This window comes from Trichomycterus rosablanca, chromosome 20 (genome assembly GCF_030014385.1).
Source record: "Trichomycterus rosablanca isolate fTriRos1 chromosome 20, fTriRos1.hap1, whole genome shotgun sequence".
Lineage (NCBI taxonomy): Eukaryota > Metazoa > Chordata > Actinopteri > Siluriformes > Trichomycteridae > Trichomycterus > Trichomycterus rosablanca.
In genome coordinates this window covers 23,142,656-23,157,502 of record NC_086007.1, presented here as the reverse complement: position 1 = coordinate 23,157,502, position 14,847 = coordinate 23,142,656, and the positions used below count along the sequence as shown (strand labels likewise).

The 14,847-nt window shown below is 41.9% G+C and overlaps 1 protein-coding gene across 1 annotated transcript in view; it reads left to right on the top strand.

The window, feature by feature from the left end:
• Window positions 1–14,847, top strand: part of hip1 (huntingtin interacting protein 1) — a 52,187-nt gene that overhangs the window by 26,535 nt on the left and 10,805 nt on the right. The window contains exons 2-18 of the mRNA XM_063017202.1: window positions 636–699; window positions 1,704–1,846; window positions 2,898–2,954; window positions 6,003–6,083; window positions 6,301–6,377; window positions 6,521–6,582; window positions 7,356–7,496; window positions 7,894–7,951; window positions 8,147–8,222; window positions 8,358–8,501; window positions 8,809–8,906; window positions 9,524–9,596; window positions 9,685–9,868; window positions 9,972–10,060; window positions 10,167–10,283; window positions 10,802–10,903; window positions 12,085–12,279. Of these exons, the coding sequence (XP_062873272.1) occupies window positions 636–699; window positions 1,704–1,846; window positions 2,898–2,954; window positions 6,003–6,083; window positions 6,301–6,377; window positions 6,521–6,582; window positions 7,356–7,496; window positions 7,894–7,951; window positions 8,147–8,222; window positions 8,358–8,501; window positions 8,809–8,906; window positions 9,524–9,596; window positions 9,685–9,868; window positions 9,972–10,060; window positions 10,167–10,283; window positions 10,802–10,903; window positions 12,085–12,279 (1,761 nt within the window). The remainder of the gene's footprint in view (window positions 1–635; window positions 700–1,703; window positions 1,847–2,897; window positions 2,955–6,002; window positions 6,084–6,300; window positions 6,378–6,520; window positions 6,583–7,355; window positions 7,497–7,893; window positions 7,952–8,146; window positions 8,223–8,357; window positions 8,502–8,808; window positions 8,907–9,523; window positions 9,597–9,684; window positions 9,869–9,971; window positions 10,061–10,166; window positions 10,284–10,801; window positions 10,904–12,084; window positions 12,280–14,847) is intronic.

Below are 14,847 nucleotides of genomic sequence, written 5' to 3'. Positions count from 1 at the left end.
TAACATTTCACTTAAAAATCCTTGTTTTCTATAACATTTACACAGATTTTTTTTTAATGCGATTAATCACGATTAACTATGTAAAATTCTGAGATTAATCGCGATTAAAAATTTTAATCGTTTGACAGCCCTAGTATTTTTAAAATGTGACTGCAGTTACACATATTGCATTTAGGACCATTCATTAAGTGTACAGCCATGAATGGTTTCCCTAGCCTTGGTTACATGGAAATTTAATTACAGATGGCTTTGTTTGAGCTGACGTTTGGCACTTGAGTGAAAGACTAGACCAGCATATGTACAGGCAACAGATGGCTGATGGCTTTCAAGATGTCTCTTTTTGGATAGTTCAGCTTCCGAGCTTCTACAGTGTCTCCCCGGTGTGTGTGTTGTGGCTCTGATGAAGCATATTATATTACTTATAAGTCGGTAAAATGGTTTCTTCTGAGCTGTAAGTGTTCAGGTACTGGTACTGGTCGTGCACTGTTTGGGCTGAACGTACAGCTCTCCTTTACATTGATGCTAATCAGGACCATTCAGCAGTGCTTCTGGCTTAGTTGTTAATAATTTACGCATCGCTGATGTGAAATAATCATTCCCAATGTTAAAGCTCTTGTTTTATTCTCTCTGTACAGGCCGTGAGCATCAACAAGGCGATCAACACACAGGAGGTTGCCGTCAAGGAGAAGCACGCCAGGAATATCCTTTTGTTTGCACACGTGGTCCATCAACGTAAAACGATAAAAGTCTCTGAGACTAGTTTGGAGAATCTGGTGGAAGATCTTGAGCAATTAGGGGCGGGGCACCCTCTCTTGAAATGTTAGAACCTAATTACTCCTGACATAGTCACTTTCCCTTACACTACATTCTGCCTCTAACAGGTTAAGCACACGGTTGCTCATGAACATTGTCTGGGCAGCAATAGATATGGTACTGTAAAAATAATATGGCCAAAAACATCACTATGTAGGACAGTTGGCACCCTGTCCAGGGTATTTTTGCCCTGACCCTAATCAGGATAAAAGTGGTCACCTGACCATAAGCTTGTTATACATCCTGTATGAAAACCATGAACATTAATATACAGTTCTTCCCCTGTGGCTGAAACAGCCTCTTCTCTTCTTGAAAGGCTTTCTGTAAGAGTTTGGAGTGTGTCTGTGAGAATCTGTGACCATAAAGTTAAAAAAGCATTTGTAATACCAGGCCTCACTCGCAATCAGTGTTCCTGTTTATTTGAAAGGTGTTTAATGAGGGTTGAGGTCAGGGCTCTGTGCCGGACCTCTGTTTTTCCATGGACCTTGCTGGGGTTATCATGCTGGAACAGGAACAGGCTTTTCCTAACTGTTGCCATATAGGAAGCATATTATTTATTTTATGTATTTTTTTATATACTTGTGGCAATGTGTGTGACTGAACTTAATAATTAGGATACATACTTTATGCTATATTGTATAGTGTATTTTAATAGAAGTATGTAGACAGGTAATGAAAGTGAACGTTCTACATCTTCATCCTACTAAACTGTGTGGCGCATCAAGAAGCAGAAAATACGGGCCGCTTAGGTGCATCCCTGTATAGGTGCATCCCTTAGGTGCACTGGGCTTTAATAATCGTTCATATGTTTTTGGGGATTTGTAACAGATCTAGGGAGAACTCGGGTGTTATAGGAAGGTTCTGTTATCATCTTAACCTTTGTTTTCCACCCTGTATTCTTGGCACTCACCACGAGAAGGGCGCTCACACATTTTGGGCAGCTGTCAACCGACTGCCACTTTCCAGCAATGCCGTGCTTTGCTGGAAATTCTGCCACGTCTTCCACAAACTTCTGAGGGACGGCCATCCAAACGTGAGTAGCGGTGAAGTGTGCGGCTTGTGTGGCTGTTTTATTTCTTCGATGGGTTTGTACAACACATTCATAAGCTACACCGATCATACAGATAAACTTCTGGGTTTACAAATACTGACTGTAGCCCATCTGTGGTTTTATACACTTTGTCACTATTAAGTTGAAAAGGACCCCTGTAAACCTCACTCTTTTAAGAACTGTAAATAATTTTAGCTTATTTTATTTGTTACCTTGGGCCACCATTGCATTACCAATGAGGGACCCTGTCGACCTTCCTCCCTCTCTCAGTCAAGCCAGTTGTGCTTGTTGAATGTTTGGCCGGGTCAGGCTCATGAAAAAGCTCTTCCTGACGACAGAGCTGACTTCCACCTCTGGCCATAAAGGGACCGTAGACTAGCACAGTATTTTTGGAGTATTTTTTTTATGCATTTTACGCCCTTTTTCTCCAATCCACTGCTGGTGACCATAACGGCATCCAAGGATTCGAAAAGGTGTTTATTCTGACACATGTCTGACACAAGGTGTATATTCCCTCTGATGTGTGCACAGTCCACCAATCCCTTCTTATTCACCCATACTTCCGGGGTTTAGAGCGTGAGGTCGGCTTTGCGTACAGAGAGCCACACCCTGATCTCTGTGCTCCTCCACTTTTTGTACAGGCGCCCTTGGGCAACCTTACACAGCGCTGAAGGACCCCTTAGTCCGGTCTTCCGCACCCAGCAGACCGGTGGCAGAGCCGAGATTTGTACCTGGGAGCTCAGAATCTCAGCGCTGGTGTGCTAGCGTATTATCCCGCTGCACCGCCTGGGTGCACCTCCGATGACACATTTAAAGCCTCTGGCCCCACAGAGTAACATACTATGCACCACTGAAACTCAAACTCTGCTTAGGTTTTGTTCCTTTTTTACCCATTCTTATTAAGGGTTCCACTATTCTTCCACTAATTCATAGTGTGTGCACAAACGTGTATCAACTAGTTCTGTCTTAAAACTTTTCAATTCAATACAATCCAATGTACTGATCCTTTTTGTTTTTTCCCCCTTGTCTTTAGGTTATAAAAGACTCCGTGCGAAACAAAGCAGACCTGAACGACATGGGCAGGATGTGGGTAAGGGTGTAATCACAGTTTTACTGACTCTTCTTCCTCATTTATTAATTTACTTTCACAAACGGCTTAGTTCAGGTCAGGGTTGCAATGGGTCACCACTCGAAAACACTAGACACAAAGCTCACTTAGTCAAACACAGGGTTGATTTAGAGAAGCCGGTTCATCCTCTATGTAGTTTTGAGATGTGGAAGAAACCGGGGGCCTGTATGGACATAAGGAGAACATACAAAAATCCACACAGGACGTGACAGGTGGGGGGGGGGGGGGTCGTACACAGATCTTCATGTAGCTGTGTGGCGCCAGTTCTACCAGTTGCAGCCCGTTTCTCCTTATTCTGAATGACAGTGGTCTTAGCTAGACAATGCAGTGTGATTGCTTTGAGGTTGCATCACAGCAGGGCTGCACAGGGCCGCTTGTAAAATTGGTTTTGTAAATCTTTCCATTATGTACATGGTTCAGCTTCTGTGGTGTGTGTGTGTGTGTGTGTGTGTGTGTGTGTGTGTGTGTGTGGCGGGTGGGGGCTTTTAAATGCTCATGGATGACAGCTGTGTGTCATCCTTTCCAAGCTTAGCTCTATTTTTTGAACAGTGGCAGGAATTTGTTTGTTTTATTTTGCTAGAGAAGTAGGAGCATGTTGCATGCTGGTTACTTGAGGCTGGGCACATGTTGATGCTTACCATAGCGTTTAGCTCTTTACATGAGTGGCAAAACCGCTTTGTGCTGACTGTGCCACTTAGCATCAGGCTTGAAATAATAAACACCATTGACAGTATTGACAAGCAGCTTATTTACAAGCAGTTCTGTATTAAATGTATTTTAGTTTATACAGAAAGAACTGGTGATGGTCGTCGTTTTCAGACGTCAGAAGATAAAAAAAACACCCAGCAAAAAAAGAAAAAAACTTTATTGTTTCATTAATCTAAGGCTAAATTAAATCATATTGAAGAGCTATAAAGGCAAGGCAGACGATTTTAGAATGCAATGTGAAATGCAAACCCGCTCTTCACATTTCACAGGTACGGGTTGCCATGTCATGCTTGATTTCAGGTTGAATGTGAAACATTGAGAATCCGTTTCTCTTCACCGTGTCTGCATTTTAATCCTGTCTACGTCACATAAATTGTTAGTCTCGTTGGCAGCACTGAAATAGACTGTAAAAAACGAGCATCAAAGCGGTAAATTTGCACGCCGTTGTGCTTACCGTAGCACAGTGGCAGGGTTTATGTGATGCTGGCTGTAAATAATTCATCATGTCTGTGTCTCATCTAATTAAACCCAAATTATTAATTAAATTTGGTTCATTTGTTTATAAAGTAACTAATGAGCAGTTTTATTCGTTTGTTTGACGATCTGAGAATTAAGTGTCCTAAATATACAACATTAAAGAAAGCAGATGATTCCATATACCAAGCACACATCTACCTGTTGGGTTAGCTGACTTTTACTACAGTAGGTTAAATGAGGAACAGCTTCTCTCCCTAGCCTACAGGAAAGACAGGATGGAGGAAAATGCTTAGCACTCGCTTTTTAACAAGGGACACTTCTAGCTGTTTGCCTGTTGGTGCTGCTGACAATGTGGTTAATGAATTGAGTCAGGAGAAGTGCTTCCTGTAGTCCAGACAGCGTTTATTGATTTCCTTCAGGAGGTGCAAGGAAGCTGGTTCAAAATCTTACTGGCCTTGGCCGGTGAACATAAATCCTGCTGTCATTTAACCTACTGTAGTAAAAGTCAGCTTACCCAACAGGTAGATGAACAGGGATTGGAGGTGGGGGCTGGGTATATGGGATCATCTGCTTTCTTTTATGCTGCATATTTGGGACACTTAATTCTAAAATCGTCAAACAAAAGGGTAAAACTGCTCATTAGTTACTTTATAAACAAATTAACCAAATGTAATTAATAATATTTACACATTTATTTGGACCCAGTTATGAAGATCACACTGGATTTTTCTCCCTTTATCACCCAGTCATTTCCAATTCCCGACTGTGAATCCGTTGCCGCTTGCTCAATCCCTGTTATGATCAAACCGCACCACACGCCCCCTCCTACTTGTGTCCAATCTGCCACCGCTTCTTATCACTGGCAGTGTTGGGTTCCCACACAGAGCCGTATCTCTTTTTTTCCTATTTATTTATGCATCTTCTCCCCTTTTCTACTGATTTATCGTAGCCAATTAGGCTTCCGCTGCTGGGGATCTGGATTGCGTTTAAGGAGGGTATATTCACCTGCTCCATGCCCCCTCCGACGTGTGCGCAGTCCCTCGACCCCTTCTCTTTTGCCCATGCCTCGCACATCAGGCTTTTCCACACAGGCACCTCGGTCTGCTAACCTGGGTCCTTGCACAACATTTGAAGACCCCACACACTTAGTCCGGAATGTCACGTAGAGCTGTATCTTTTACAGAGAACCATGCTAAGCTCTATGTGTCCCACCCCCCACTTATGCAGACCAGTCCTGGAGAACGCATATAACAGTGAAAGAGGGAAGAGACCCGGTCTGAACTTTCCTCCCTCAAACACGGCCAGTTGTGTTTGTGTGGATGCCCAGTCCGTCGGTCACTCTGCTGAGATTTAAACTCACATGTTCAAACACTCCACACTGGTGTGCTAATGGGTTAGACCACTGTTCAACCCAAGTGCCCAAGATCACACACCTGATCAGCTAATCTATATTAAACCTTTTAAAAATGTTTGTTGCTTATTTCAAAAGTACAATTAAAGTCCTTCTATGCTTTATTTTACAGCACCATCCACTTAATTATTTATTATAATGATACATTCATTATGCAGTAATGATACATTTATTATGCAGCGGTGCAGTTCATAAAATGAAACAGACATGGTTCAAACGCTGTAGGCAACGTTCACATAAAACATCAAAATGGGCTACACAGTGTAATCCGATTGACTTTGATCATGGAGTCAGACGGTATGAGTCAGCAAATCTATAAAATTTGTGTTAATAGATAAAGGTAGTTGAAATTATTTAAAAAAAACAGACTAGCACTTTAAGGGTTTGTCTTGTATGTTTTCTGCATGACTTAGGGCCACCTGAGTGAAGGCTATGGGAAGCTTTGCAGCATCTACCTCAAACTGCTCATCACCAAAATGGAGTTTCACGTCAAAGTGAGTAAAGCAGGTCTGCTAAGGTCGAAATTATACTTCCATCTTAGTCCAGTAGTTGTAATTAAACTGATAATTTCAACCTCCACTGTGCTCTTTGTTTGATGTGCTTTTTTTATTTAAATTCTTAATAGGGTGACTTTGTTGGTTAAATCAGACTTAACATCCTGAATGATTTCACATCTTATTCAACCGGTTAATCAATGCATTTCCATCCTAGAATCCTCGTTTCCCTGGAAACCTTCAGATGTCAAACAGACAGCTGGAAGAGGCGGGTGAAAATGACGTCAATAACTTGTGAGTTCTCTTTGTGTGATGTAGGATGATGATGACGTGTGTCCTGTTTACTGCGTGCCTTGAGAACGTGCATATTCTGCAAAATTCTGCATTGATTGTCAGGAGTCAGATTATGATTATGACCCCTTTTTTCTCCCCTCTAGCTTCCAGTTGACAGTAGAGATGTTCGACTACCTGGAGTGTGAGCTGAATCTGTTTCTTGCTGGTGAGTTTTATTACTCTCACTCTCACTGCTGTGCAGCAAAGATGACCGGTCAACGTTCCTCATTAAGAACCTAATCTCAGTATCCGGTGTCATCAAAAAGAGCATTCGAGCCTGGTTCTTTTTAGAGTAGGTACAAGACATTGTAAACATTTCTTATGAGAGCATTAGCTGTAAGAAGCACACTGTAAGTAAGCAGAGGTGACAATCATTTTGGCCCATTTTTGTTATTATTTCTTAATGAGATTTGTTTCTTGCAATATGTTTACTTTAATTGAAGATTGAATTCCTCATTTGTTCATCTCATTTCTTGGAAATATAATAAAAACTTCTGAGCTTAACAGTTTATCATGCAATGCCGTCTAAGGACTCGAATGTCACAAACATTCAGTACTGGTTTCTGGCCTTGTCCCTACATAGGCTGAGATTTCTTCAGATTCCCTGGATCTTTTCACAATATTATGTGCAGTAGATGGTGAAAGATGATATCATTTCCATATTATTCGTTTAAAACTGATGACACAACGTTTGCAGCTGAGCCTTTTATTTCCAATCATGAAAACCTAATCTGTCACCAATTCACCTGCTTATTGTGGAATGTTTTAAAAAGATGAGTGTGTTGCAAGCATTAAAATATAAATTGTGTTTAAATTTACGAAATACAATACAAATTGGTTGGAAAATAACATGGAAAATAACATACATACTATGTTTTTGCATAATGCATTTTAAAAGTCTTTAAGCTAATTTCTATTTGTTTAACTGTGTCTCACCAGTGTTCAGCTCATTGGACATGTCCCGCTCCGTGTCTGTGACTGCAGCCGGTCAGTGTCGTCTGGCTCCTCTTATTCAAGTCATTCTGGACTCCAGTCATCTGTACGACTACACAGTCAAGCTGCTCTTCAAACTGCATTCCTGTGAGTGAGCCTCTTATTGTTTAGCCATATTTCAGAAGATGATTTTTAACTGAACTAGCACAGGGCTCCCATCAGATGTCTGGTGTAGTCTAAGATAAATTCAGGGCTGGTTTCTGTTGGTTCCTGTGGAGGGAACAGGCTTAGATAATGCATCATGAATCAGTAATGCTAATTTCTCTCAAATTATGGTGTGTTTATTTAATTTTTATCTCTAATAAGCTTTCAGAATTGGTAGTGAACTGTTGCAATTTGGAAGCAAATCACCTCCATGATTTCCTCGTTTTCTCATTTTGTTGGAGACGTAACATCTGTGTTTTGATTTAACACCACACCACAGTGTCTGAGCTTTTCAGTGCAGTCTCAGACTTATTATTGCTGTCTTTCTCTCTCTGTAAAGGTCTTCCAGCCGACACACTGCAGGGACACAGGGATCGCTTCAATGAACAGTTTAAAAAGTAAGTCTGCTTGATCAGAACCCCGCTGAACCTATCAGCTTTTGGCGTCTGGGTCCGTCTCCGTCCTGTTGGATGCCGTCACATAGACACATCATCATTGCAGTGATGCAAGCTAGAGCTTTTTCTGACTTCGCAGTTATATAATGCTCAATGCCTTGTAATTTTTTCTCTTTCTCCCACGTCTTGTCTTTCTAGGCTGAAAAGTTTGTTCTATCGCTCCAGTAACCTGCAGTATTTCAAAAGGCTCATCCAGATTCCACAGCTTCCTGAGGTACAACTATCTCTGAACCCTGTCTAGTAAAGGGATATTGCATAATCTTCACACATACTTGTAGATCATTTTGCTTCCCTCGCAAAGCTGGCTTTGGGAGAGAATTTACAAAACCTGTTCTTTTTCTGTGTCCAGAATCCACCAAACTTTCTGCGGGCCTCGGCACTGTCTGAGCACATCAGTCCAGTGGTGGTGATCCCTGCAGAGGCCTCATCCCCTGAGAGCGAGCACATGGTGGAGACCGAGGATCTCGTAGACACAGACATCCCACCTCTGCCGGTACTTCACATACACATGCATAATTAGATTTGGGTCCATTTTATTAAACGCTTTTGCCAAGGTCACAACGGGTCCAGTTCCACAGGAAAACATTGCAGGGCTTTGGTCATCCTTCCTCCCCTCACACATAGCCAATTGTGTCTATGTAGACGCCTGGCTGGTTGATTGCAGTCTAGACTTCCTACTTGATATCTTGGCTTTTTTTCTATAATACAGCCAACTACAATGATAAGAATCTTGAAAAAACATATTATTCGACTGTTTGGCCCTGTAGGAGTAATTTTGGGTTTGATTCTGTTGAATGTAGACTGCAGTGGAGAGCAGGTTTGATGACCTCTTTGGCACCTCAGCTGCCACAGACCCCTTCAACTTCAACAGTCAGAACGGCATGCGCAAGGACGACAAGTAAGTCTAGTATCTGCCTTCTCTGCTCATGTTCCACTAAATTACTCCACCTTTACTTAACTGCTCACTTTAAGGAAAGATCCATCAAATAACGAGTAGCCCAGAGTTTGAAATACCTTTATTTTTTGCTCTTACAATTCAACATGCCAGGCGAACATATCCCACATGCCATAGACTGTCTGTCCTCGCTCTAGAGTAACACTATCCATATGGTCGCCAGGAGTAGGAATCGACTTGATGGCACCTAATAATAATAAATGGGCAGCCTGGTGGCTCGGTGGGTAGCACTGTCGCCTCACAGCAAGAAGGTCCTGGGTTTGATTTCAAGGTGGAGCGTTCCGGGTCCTTTCTGGGTGGAGTTTGCATGCTCTAAATACAAATACAATCCTAAAAAATAAATAGAGATCATTAAAGAGTTAAAGATGTTAGGAATGCACTGATAATGCTTGCAATCAGTCTGAGATTATGGACTACATGTTCTTGAGAAACCCTAATTTTGGCCACAGCAAGGCGAAGCTAGTTTCTGGGGGGAAAAAACATCTCCATGTGGACTGTTGGTACCAAGTGTTTTTTATATATATATATAATCCCAGTCTCATGTGTTTGTGTTCCCTCAGGGACCGACTCATAGAGCAGTTGACGGCGGAGCTCCAGGCACTGAAAGAAGAGCTTGAGACCTTCAGGCTGGAGGTCAGTGAATGTTGTACAGGGTGTGAAAGAGATTACCGGGTGGAAGGGAACTCCTTGGATACGTTTCTCATACTGGTTTGTCCCTCAGAGCGGCCGTCTGTGCCAGGCACTGCGGGGTCGCGTCAATGAGCTGGAAGCAGAGCTGGCTGAACAGAGCCATCTGAAACAACAGGCGCTGGGCGAATGCGAGTTCCTGAGGGCAGAGCTGGACGACCTGCGTAGGGTCCAAGAAGATACAGAGAAGGAGCAGCGGAGCTTGACTGAGATTGAAAGTAGGACCACGCTCCTCCTCTTTTTTATAATAACACTCAAAATACTCAATATACACAATACTCATATGTCTGTTTGAATGTGTGTGTGTGAATGTGCATGCAGAAAAGGCCCAGGCCAATGAGCAGCGCTACACTAAGCTAAAGGAGAAGTACACTGAGCTGGTCCAGAACCATGCTGATCTACTAAGGAAGGTAGGTGGACCTTATTGCATCTCCATCTCACACAAGGGGAAAATGCATTTACCACATAGTGTGAAAGTCTGGTCTAACATTCACCACTATAATGTGTGTGTTGCAGAATGCAGAGGTGACTCGGCAGATGACTGTGGCCCGTGCAGCTCAGGATGAGGTGGAGAACGTGAGGAAAGAGGTGGAGGAGAGGGTGAAGGCAGCTCAGGAGGTCACCAGCAAACAGGCAGGAGTTCTAGTAGTGGGCTGTATAACAGTAAATATACTAAATGGCCAATAGTATTTAAGACAGATATTTCTCTTTATTATTATTCAGTTCAGGTAGTTTCAGCCACACAACTTGCTAACAGGTGGATAAATTCTGTAGTCAACAGCCTGACTTGGCCTGCACAAAGCGAAAGTACTTAAAGACATTTTACAGTTCTGTGTGGAGAAACCCCAGTGGACTGCATGTCCTGACCTCAAGGCCACTGAACACCATCAGGTCAATTTGAAACCTTTCTTGCAAACCAGGGCTGTTCAACTTGAGTGCCAGACCTTACAAATGCTCTTGATAAGATGGACTAGAATTACCCCAACCACTCTACATTAATGCCTGTGGTTTAAAAACAGGATCTCCACATACTTTTGGCCATATAGTGTGTATGTAATCGAATGCCGAAGTGCTGTTTGTGTGTAGGAGACCCTCCCAACACCTTTGTGTGTATGACTTACATTATTTTGTGTGTGTGTGTGTGTGTTTAGGAGAAATCCCAAACAGAGCTGCTTCACGCCCTGCAAGCTGACCTAACGACCAGCAGAACAGAACTAGAAACTCTCAAAACCACCATGGCCTCCTCCCAAAAGGTTCAGTCCTACACTGTCGCCCATTTTTCCTGTATCTTTTTATAATCCGTGCCCTTTAAGCAGTCTGTTTTCCTGTCGAATCAAAAGCTTCCTGAGACCTGCTTTGCTCCCTTGTCACAATAGCTTCCTTGGTGTACAACAGTCACTCTTTGTCGGCACTTAATTCTACTGCTCATTCATACTCATACAAGAAAGAGTTCTGCGCTATCAATAAGCCTAAGAAGTGTGTGGAAGTTCAAACCTCAGACTTTTAGAACGACTTGGGCTAATGCTATAGTTTTAGCTTTTTATTTCAGTGAAGAGCCTACCTCGCAAACATAAAAATTAAATTATAAAATGGCCCCACGATATAAAGACAAGATACAATAAGCCGACTCAAACATAATACCGATCATGCCATAACATGACGAATGTGTTAAACATGAGGTTAAAAATCCAAACAAACTCGTTTAAACCAGCAAATTTCCTGCTTGCTTTTCTTGTAAAAGTGGCTTCATAAATTTAATAAAGCATCCTGAAAATAACTTGTGCTAAGTCAATGATGGGGTCACTCAGGTGGTGCAGTGGTCTAACGTGCTAATGTACAAACTTGCAAGTTTGAATCTCAGCAGAGCCTGGCCAGCGTCCACACCAAAACAATTGGCTGTGTTTGAGTGAAGGAAGGTCAGAAGGAGTCACTTCCCGTTGCTGCTGCGATATGCAGTCTTCGGGACTGTCACTGTTGTTAAAGCCTGTGCAGCCAAGTATTAGGAAAGGGCACCTTTAATTCTGTCCATGTCATTTACTATGTTTCTTTTTTTAAATGACTTCATGTCATTTTTTTTAATGTATTTGGACATGCTATTAAATTACTCTAATGATCCAAGATTGGTACATGTTCACTTATTTCTGAAGATATTGGATATATATTTTCATACCAAACAATCAATAATGATTGTCTGTTGTAATGATCAATAATCTGTTGCTAATACTGTTGACTGCAACTCAAAAGTTGTTGCAAATAGCTTCAACAGGTTTGAAAGGAATTTGGTGCTGTTCTCTCAGAACAGTCAAAATTCCAGGCGGCATGTTATAAAAATGGAATTCAGAAGCATAAAGTATTTGTTCTGTGAGACATGTGTCCGCCAGATAATTGAAATTTCTGACTCCCTGTATCTTTGTTTTCATCTGTTTCTCTCCAGTCGAGTGAGGATCTCAGTTCTCAGCTGACTGCTCTGGAGGCCGAGAAGGCCGGGCTTGCCGGGACTGCGTCTCAGAAGGAGGCGGAACTGGCAGGCCTTGGGGAGGAATTAGAGCGTCTGCAGAGAAGTCTAGCTACTGAGAGGGAGAGCGGCGTGAAGGCTGCGGAAGCCTTACAGAACCAGCTCAATGAGAAGGTAAAAAGCAGGCAAAAATATACCCCTTTACTTACAGGCATGGGAAGGTGGGGGTGTTGGGGTCCTTAAAACTTGAGCAGTAGAGAGTTGAGAAAAGTGAGAATGCAAACATAAACTAATGAAATAAATAAGAATATTATCCTGCATTTAATTTTGACTAGTGATGTGGCTAATATTTCGAGCACACTGTAGCACACTCTTTGCTGCACTGTTTACACAGCTTCAGACGGCGACTTACATGCACTCTGATTCAAAAGATGCTGTCACATCTAACTGTAATGCATATAATATTATGTTTTGGAAGTCTCATCACAGCAGAACATCAAAATGCCATGCAGTGAGGGTTTTATTATTTAGCACCTGGAACGGCGGCTAAGAGAACGTTCAGAGCTTTGTTGGTAACATTGTCCGCCAAAGCCAAACGCTTCCTTTCTCTCTGATTTTTCAGATTTTTTAACCCAGCTTAGTGCCCTCTCATCCTCTGTACTGCTTATGGGTGATTTTAACATCCATATTGATGACAACAACTGTAAATTTGCCAGGGAATTTTTGGAATTGTTACAGTGTTTTAATTTCACACAACATATACATTTTCCAACTCATAAAAAAGGTCATACTCTTGACCTTGTCTGCTCTACTGGTGTCCTAGTTCATCAGCCGTCCAGCCATGACCTTACTGTCTCTGATCATTTGACAATCATCATGGACATTGAGGTCACTAGGCCCATCACTAGAGCTAAACGTAAAATATCCTTCAGGAATCTTCAATATATCTCTCCCTCTGCTTTCTCAGATTCTCTTGTTAAAAAGATGTCTGTCTGTCCTGTACTGTCTAGTAATTCATCTGACCTTGTCGATTACTATAATGACATACTCGCCTCATGTCTTGATGAGCTGGCTCCTTTGAGAACCAAATTTGTTTCATTTAGTCATTCCGCACCATGGTACACAATTGAGCTTCACCAAATGAAATCCCGTAAACGCCAGCTTGAAAGACTTTATAAGAAAACCGGTCTAACAGTACATTATCAGATTTATTCTGATTATCTTCAACATTACAAAGACGCTCTTACGGCAGCCCGATCCACTTACTATTCCGAACTCATACATGCTGGATCAACAAATCCTAAGACTCTCTTTTCCACAATAAATAAACTTCTCAAACCAGTTGACAATACTACCAATTCCTTTACAGTTGACAAGTGTAACTCTTACCTCTCATTTTTTCAAACAAAAGTTGAGAATATCCACAATTTTCTGACAGTTTCCCCTGTCATCTCTGTTTCTCCGCCTATCTCATCTCAATTTATTACCCAGCCTCTGTCTCAGTTCTCACCTGTGTCTCATTTGGACCTATCTGAGATCTTAACAGGGATGCGAAGCTCCACTTGTGTTTTGGATCCTGCTCCATCAAAACTTGTTAAGGGTTGTTTTCCAGTTATCTCATCACTTATCACAGAGATAATCAATTCCTCTCTTAGTTCTGGCTCAGTCCCTCAATCACTCAAATTGGCTGCTGTTACTCCCATACTTAAAAAACCTGGACTTGACTCTAACATTATGAGTAACTTTCGGCCCATTTCCAATCTTCCATTTCTGTCGAAAATACTGGAACGTGTTGTTGCCTCACAGCTCAAAGATCACCTAAATTCCAATAATCTATTTGAATCATTTCAGTCTGGTTTCCGCCCCCAGCACAGCACTGAGTCAGCCCTCCTCAAAGTCACAAATGACCTTCTTCTTTCCTCAGACTCTGGACAAATTAATATTCTCGTCCTCCTTGATCTTACTGCAGCTTTTGACACCATTAATCACTCCATTCTTCTGTCCCGCCTTGAATCCTCTGTCAACATCACTGGTACTGCCCTTTTGTGGTTAAGGTCATATCTCGTAAACAGACAACAGTTTGTTAATATCAACAATTGTAGTTCTGCCATTGCTCCACTGTCCCAAGGCGTTCCCCAAGGCTCAGTGTTAGGTCCCCTTTTGTTTATTCTTTATATGCTCCCCCTTGGTGACATCATACGTCGGCATGGTTTACATTTCCACTGCTATGCTGATGATATTCAGCTTTACATCTCCTCCAAATCCATTAATACTGAACTTCACTCCACTCTGACAAATTGCATCACTGAAATGAAATTGTGGATGAAAGCTAATTTCCTCAAATTAAACTGTGAAAAATCAGATATGATCATCGTAGGTCCTACAACCCTGGCAAAAACCACAAAAAATTTTCAAATTACCATTGATAATGACACTTTGTCTCCGTCTTCTAACATCCGAAATCTTGGTGTAATTTTTGATAGCAACCTCTCTTTTGACCGCCATGTAAATCACATCACCAAAACTGCTTTCTTTCATCTAAAAAACATAGCACGTCTACGTCCATCACTCTCCTTTTCTGCCGCCGAAACCTTGATTCATGCTTTTATTACATCCAGAATTGATTATTGCAATAGCATCCTTTATGGTACATCTAACAAAATCCTAAAAAAACTTCAGTATATCCAGAATTCAGCTGCTCGCCTCCTTACTCATACTCGCTCCCGTGATCATATTACACCT